At 36.2% G+C, this 7,774-nt stretch overlaps 1 protein-coding gene across 1 annotated transcript; it reads right to left on the bottom strand.

Annotated features, from left to right (window-relative positions):
* Nucleotides 1-3,494: 3,494 nt before the first annotated feature.
* Nucleotides 3,495-3,998, bottom strand: LOC107466608 (protein FAR-RED ELONGATED HYPOCOTYL 3-like). The gene has a single exon (XM_016085603.1). It carries the CDS (start codon nucleotides 3,996-3,998, stop codon nucleotides 3,495-3,497), a length of 504 nt encoding a protein of 167 aa, XP_015941089.1.
* Nucleotides 3,999-7,774: the final 3,776 nt, after the last annotated feature.

Genomic DNA, 7,774 nt, shown 5'->3' with positions numbered 1-7,774 from the left:
TTATCATTTTATTTTTCTTTTATAATAATATTTATTTTTACTCCTTCGTACATCTTGTTATATCCTTTCCTGTTTTCAGTTCTTCTTTGCTTGAGAACAAGCAAATTTTTAAGTTTGGTGTTGTCGCTTCGCTCATGGCTTTTCTGTTTATTTTTATGGCACCAAAGAGAGGCGAATCATCTTCACGGAGGAGCACAACCTTAAGAATGAGACGGCCACTAGAATAACTGAAATGGTTAAGTTCTTTTCATTCTATATTCTTTCCCGTTCTTACTATGTTATGTTCCGATTTTCTGTTGTTTTATTTTAGTTATTGTATGATCACTTGTTATTTCAATTCCTAGGTCTAGTTTAATTTGCTATTTTTTTTATTTTGATTTTGATTTTAATTCTGAAAAAGTGTCTATGTATTGCTCACTGAGCTTGAAATTAAAAGAAAAGAAAGAAGAAAAAGATGTAATGCATGAGAAATAGAGTTTATAACAAAAAATAGTCTTATATGCTTAAATGTGGTGGTGTTCTTTGTGATTTTGAATACATGATATGAACAATGCATATTTGAATGTGAATCAAGGAATGTTGATGTATAAGGAACAGGAATTCAGAGAACTATTATGAATTTTCTGAAATTAGTGAAAGCTTAATCCTTGAAGCAAAAAAAACAGCAAAAGAAAAATACAAAGCAAGATCTAAGGCTTTGAGCATCAATGACTAGGAAGATCATACATGATTGAAAACTCAAAGAGTTATTTCCCTATTCATATGCTTGTGGTGTAATTGTGTCAAGTAATCTTTGAGACAGAACATTTAGAGTCAAGACCAAATGCATTTAGCAGAGTATGCCAAAGACTTTGAGTACCACTGTCTGGGAGTTACTGAAAGAAAAATCAGAACCTAAAGAGATTTCCCCAGTTAAGTGCTTATGGTGTTTTTGTATCAAGTGAAGCTTGAGACAAAGCATTTAAAGTCACGGCTAGGCTCAAGGTGCAAAGCACCAAAGAAAAGAGAATTAAAGAAAATTTGCTATGTTTAAGGATTAATCCGAAGTAAAAAGACCAGAGAATTCATAATATTCTGAATAACAGTGACATTCCTCTGATTCAAAAGAGAGTGAGATGCCAAAACTGTTCAGAATTACAATAGATAAACCCCACTTTAAGAAGAGACATGAGCATAACTGAACTCTGGCTTCTCATACAAATTCACATCTTGATCATGTACTAATTTTGGTTGCTTGAGGACAAGCAACAATTCAAGTTTAGTGTTGTGATGCGTGAGCATCTTTTCTGTCTTTTTCTAGTAAATTTGCACTTGATTTGCTAAGTTTAATCAAGATTTAATATATTTTAGCCAATATGAATGCTACTTTGAGTTGTGTGAAATTTCTGTTTATTTCAGGTAGCATTTGAATGGATTTGATGGAGTTTTGTAGCAGAAAAAGATGAAAGCGAATGATGCTGTCAACCCCGACTTCCTTGCATTCAAATAGAAATAACTTGAGCTACAGAGGTGCAATTGATGTGATTTCAGTAGCATTGGAAAGCTAACTTTCAGATCTTTCTAACGATATATAATAGTATACCCTTTTCTTCCATTTGATTCGGCCTCCTCCACGCTAAACTTGAGGATCTCCAAGTTCAGCGCCAACTTGAAGAAACTCCAAAGGGGGAACGCGCATCACTCCACGCTGAACTTGAGAATTCCCAAGTTCAGCGTGGACTTAAGAAAAGCACAAAGAACACGCACTGCCTCATCCACACTGAACTTGAGAATTTCCAAGTTCAGCATGGACCTTAATGAGTTTAAGTGGTCCCCAATACGCTCCAAAGGCTGCATGAATTGATTAAATTAATTTTGATTTAAACTTTTATTTTATTTATAATTAGGAAAAGATATTATTTAGTTTTTAGAAATATATTTTACATTAATTAGGATTAGATACAAAAGGGAAAAGAATCAGCCCTTCGGGCTCTCTTCTCTTCTACCTCATTCCACACTTTACAGTTTTTTAGAATCCTTATTTTCTCTCTGAACCATGAGCAACTAAACCTCCACTGTTAAGGTTAGGAGCTCTGTCTATTGTATGGATTGATAATATTATTTTTTTATTTTAATTCATGTACTGATTTATGATTCAAGAATTGTTTTTGTTCTTTATCTTATGAATTTGGGTGGAACGGAAGTATGACCCTTGTTCTAATTGCGTTCTTGTATAACTTGGAAAAGCTCTTTACTTGAACAACAGCTAGAAAATATATTCTCCTAAATTTCTAATTATCTAGACTTAACAGGATACGTAACATATAATCTTCTTATATTTGGGTAATTAGGATTTCTGTGGCATATAACTAGAATTGAATTTCACCCTCTAATTGGAATTAAGTAATCAAGGAATTGGCGGTTGATAAATTTTAGAGGAGACTAAAAAAGTTTAAGGAATTAGGGTTTAGCCACATATAGTTTGCTATGAATTAAATCTTGCATGATTAAAATAGTTAGTAAGAAAAGTCAATCCGAAAAATAGATATCTCTGAAGGCTTAACTGTTTCTCCATATATATTTCACAACTTGTTTATTGCTTGCTTTCTGATTTACTGAATTTACTTATTAATGCAATTGAACTCTCAAACATCATTTTTTGTCTGTCTAACTAAGCAATTCACTTGACCATTGTTGCTTAATCCATCAATCCTCGTGGGATCGACCCTCATTCACCTGAGGTATTACTTGGTAAGACCCGGTGCACTTGCTGATTAGTTTGTGGGTTATAAATTCCGCACCATCTTCCTTGGCCCATGACACGGCCCATGATCTCTGCTTGCAGACATTGCAACCTCGAACAAAACACAGGTGCTCATCCTCTTCGTGGACACAACTCTCACATTGCTGGCTAGCATCAGCACCTCTTGAAACCGTTCAAAAATCTCTCTTGTATAAACCATCGCAGCAAACTGCTCAATGGCTTCGAGTTTCATTTTTACAACAGGTTCGCCGTACGCAGACTTGTAGTTTGCCACCAATTCTCTTCTTCTCATGAATTCCAAGAAGTGTTGGAAATGCTCCACAAACTCCCTCAGATTGTACCCGTTGTATATAAAGTTTCCAAGCTGCACATTTAAACCCTTGCACCTCGATGTCATCTTCAGTCCTGCGAAAAATTTCCCCCGAATATGCGCATTAGACCATGAATGCTTCTTTGCATACATGTCTGCTATCCACGGGTGATCCTCCAACGCATGCTCTGCCACGCTATTCATCCATATTCTCTCAAATTTGTCAACCTCTAGATCTCCCATCAAGCATAGACAAAATTTCCTAAGAAAACCCGGCCGTCCAACTCTACCAGTGGCATTCCTTAACAAATGCCAGCTACACAACCTGTGATGTGCTCTGGGGAAAACTGTACTAACCGCACTTTTCATGGCGAGATCCCCGTCCGTCATGACAGATTTCATCTATTTTCCTTTCATTGCCTCAAGAAATGACTGCAACAATCACACATATCTTCCTTCACTCTCGTTGCTCAAGATGGCGCAACCGAACACCACCGTCCTTATATGGTGGTCCACCCGTGAGAATATTACCAAATGACACTTGTATTTGTTACGACCATACGTTGCATCAAAATCCAGGACATCCCCGAACACGCTGTAGTCATAACTACTTGTACCATCCCACCAGAAGAGATTTTCCAGCCTCTTGTCACCATCCAGCGAGTACTTCCAGAACATTCCACAATCAGTGGTCCTTAAAATTCCCAAGAACTTCAACGCAGCCTCAGCATCTGTCGCGCCAGCCCGCCTTTGCTTCTCTATTGCATTATATATATCCTTTATCTCGAATCCAACAGTCTCGAATCCCCCTGACTGATTGGCAAAAGCGTGGAAAATCGTCGGCACTCGCAACCCAGCTTTTCTCATGGAATTGATTTGGTGCAAATCACCTTCATTGACTGCTCTATGTGACCACGACAGACCCCTAAACCTCGCATCCAGCATGGGATGATTATGGTTATCGCAAAATTGTTCAACAAACCATCACCCACTAGTATCATCAACGTGCACTGTAATCCGGACTTCACACCCGCACCGTGTGATTGGTCGAGGATCCATCTTCCTGTCTCTCTACTGCATATGTTTCCCATCTCACTCTCCTTCTCTCGAGTACACGAATATATGCCAAATGATTTCGTCCTTTGCCCCCTGCTTTGTTCTGTGACCTACCTTGGACCTCCTGACCGAGAATCCCTTGATGTGATTGTATTCATTGTAGTAGTCATAAGCTACCTGGAGGCTTGTGAACTCCGTCGTAAGGACATCCTTCGCTATCAGGGCAGAAAATTCAATTGCGCCAAATAACTCTATCCCATCAACAATCCTTACTGCTGCTTCTTGATCTATGTCCGCATCTGCAGTGGACGAATCCATCGCTTCTGCTTCCTCTACCGGAACGGTTTCACCGTTCAACCCGTTATCTACATCATGCAACGAACAACATGCGGCATGTGTGACAACATGCGGTGGGCCACATCAACATAAATCGGTCAACAAAAATTCATAAAATGAGAAACAAACACACCTGTGACACATGGACTCGCTCAAAATTATATGGAAACACGTAGCTTCGCTCCACAAATCCATTCGGTTGACACGGTTCAAAATTCGCAGTGAGTGAACATTGGCATTATCAATCATAACTAGGAACACACAGCTATAATCCCAAACATCCTAAAATAATCCCGTAGTATGCCGGATCCATCTAAAACTCATTCAACTATACCGACCAACCCTAATTTCTGCACACAATTTAAAAAGTAACAACTCTAATTTGGCTATGTGCCGTTCTAAACGGCAACCTCAAAACATCAAAGAGTTATAACTGTTGGGGGGGGCACGGACCTCCAATTGAAACCCATTTTTGGTGCATACATCCCCCAACCTCCCTCGACATTATCGTACGATAAATAACTCAGTGACATCGACACAGCGTACCTGCGACTCTGTTTGCCCTGTGTGGTCCATTGCCTTCCCTTATGGTGAACCTCAAGTCGGCCAGATCTTGATCTGTGTTTCCACGCCGTTCAATCGCGTGTTCTCCTCCGCCTTGAAGCGTCGTTTCCGTCCACATCATCCGAACGAAGCTTCACACTGATTCCAACACAGCTTAGCCCTACTACCTATTAATGGAGTTTGGAGATTTTATGGAATAACGGATTCTCACTTCCTCCTTGCCATTTTCTTTTTTTCAAATTTCGTTTCCAACCACTACTTTTCCCTATTTGTGAATTGACCCCATATTTCTCATTAATTTACTTAGTCACCTGGTTCATCAAAGACCATAAAATATTTTCTCTACCGAAAAAACGTCCTTCTTTTTATTCTGCCTTTGATCTCACCAAAACTACATCCTTAATCTGTGTAGTTCTTGTAGAAAAGTATCAGGAAATTTAAAACATCCTAGAGTGTATACAGAAATAGGTATACCAATTGTTTTGACTAAAAACTCCTTTTCAATTATCGACAGTAATGATCTTTTTCATTGGGATAAGTTTTTTGCCACTTTATCCTTGATATAAGAGAGTGTTTCCGTCTTAGACTTATAAATCAGTAAAAATAATCTTAAATATTTATTTTTTGTGACAAGATTTAAAATTCTTAATAAATTTATCAAGTCCATCCTCGAGTCATGAGATGTGCTTTTGTTGAAGAAAAATGTTGATTTATTAAAATTAAGAACATGCCCACTATTATCACTATACATTTGAATCATATGTAGCTTCACAATTATTTTAAGTAGTGTTGCAAAATATGATTCAAAATATAATTAGAAATGGATATTTGAATTTTTTTTAAAGAAACAAACAATTTAAATAAAATCTAATTATTTTAATAAATTAGGTTAATTTTTAACGAGTTAGATAAATAAAATTTATTTAATTTCTCATTTTATGAATTAATTTTTAAATTAAAAATTTATCTATTTAAGACAATCCCCGCCTATTTTAACTATCTTACCTTTTAGTCAATGATAAAATACTAATGTATATTCGCATGCGATAATATATAAAATTATATGAAATATTTAATTAAAAAAATTAAACAAAAAATATATATAGTAATTATTATTATAAATATTTTACAATATAAAAATATTAAAAATAATTGTATTTGACTTAACTAATTTAGGTCGATTGAATGGTTATTTTACTCGTTCGTTTAAGTAAGTATATATTAAGAATTTAAAGTTTGCCTTGTGTGTAACAATTCATTGATTAGTGGCAGATTCTTAATAAATGGAGTATCAATACGTGCTGGATTAATTCTCGGTTTACCGAATTAAGAAATATCATAAAAAAAATAGTATTTGTCTTTAAAGTAGAATAATTTTTATTGATAGCAATATTTCACTACAAGAATTTGACAATTTAGCGACGAACTTCTGCAAGAAGTATTTTTTGTCACTAACTAGCAAGGAATTAGTGACGCGATAACGATAAAATTAATGAACGGTTAAAAAAATATCCGAACATGAGAAAAGCGACTGATTAGCGAAAGATTTTACGAGTTTGTTTCTCGTAAATTGAGTTTTGTAGCTAAAAAAAGAGCGAAATTTTTTTTAACTAATTTGTCACAAATTAATTAGCAAGTGACAATGTTCTAGCAAATTAGTCACTTAGTGGGTTCGATCAATCGAATAAAAGTAAAGTAGCGAGGGATGTTGTCACTATTCTATCGCAAGAGTTTGATATAAAATTAGCGAGAAACAATTGACACTCTAGTTCGTCGCTAAATAAACTTTGTGTGAAAAGGCTAATTAGTGAGGAACAATGTTCCTAGCTAATCCATCACAAAGACTTGAAATGCATTTTGTGATAGACAATTTTCTAACTAATTTATTACCGAAGTTTTTATTTTTAGTGGGCAACTAGTTTCTTGATGCGTGAGCATCTTTTCTATCTTTTCCTAGTGAATTTGCATGGATTTTGTTGAGTTTAATCAAGAATTAATTATATTTTAGCCACTATGGATGCTATTTTGAGTTTTGTGTAATACTGTTTATTTTAGGTAGCATTCGGCTGGATTTGATGGAGTTTCTGCAGCACAAGAATCAAAGAAGATGGCTGCGAGGAGCGACGCGCACGCATGCCTGACGCGTGCGCGTGATTTGGGGGTATCCATGGCGACGCATGCGCGTGACTGACGCGTACGCGTGAATTGAAGATTTGCTCAGTGACGCGTCCGCATGACCGACGCGTCCGCGTGACCGACGCGTCCGCGTGACTTGCAAAAAAGATCATCGACGCGTACGCGTAACTGACGCGTATGCGTGACATGCGCCACGTGCAGAAAAATACAGAAAAATGTTGGAGACAATTTCTGGGCTGTTTTTACCCAGTTTCCAGCCCAAAAAATACAGATTAGAAGCTTCAGAACGGACAAAGCAAGTGGTCCCCACCCATCAGCTGAAGACTTGTTAATTAAATTCGAATTTAAATTCAAATCTTATTTTTTAGCAAAAGATATTATTTTTAATTTTAGATAATTAGATTTTAAATTTATTAGGATTAGTTATAAATAGGAATTTAGATGCCATCAGATAGTAACACTGTACATTTTATCAGAATCCTAGTTTTCTTCTCTGAACCATGAGCAACTAATCCTCTATTGTTAAGGTTAGGAGCCCTGTCTATTTGTATGGATTGATTCGTTTGATCTTTCTAATTTAATCCATGTTTTGATTTATATTTCAATAATTATTTTCGTTCTTTATTTTA

This window comes from Arachis duranensis, chromosome 9 (genome assembly GCF_000817695.3).
Source record: "Arachis duranensis cultivar V14167 chromosome 9, aradu.V14167.gnm2.J7QH, whole genome shotgun sequence".
NCBI lineage: Eukaryota > Viridiplantae > Streptophyta > Magnoliopsida > Fabales > Fabaceae > Arachis > Arachis duranensis.
The sequence above is the reverse complement of the archived record's forward strand: the minus strand, read 5'-3'. Positions and strand labels throughout refer to the sequence as shown.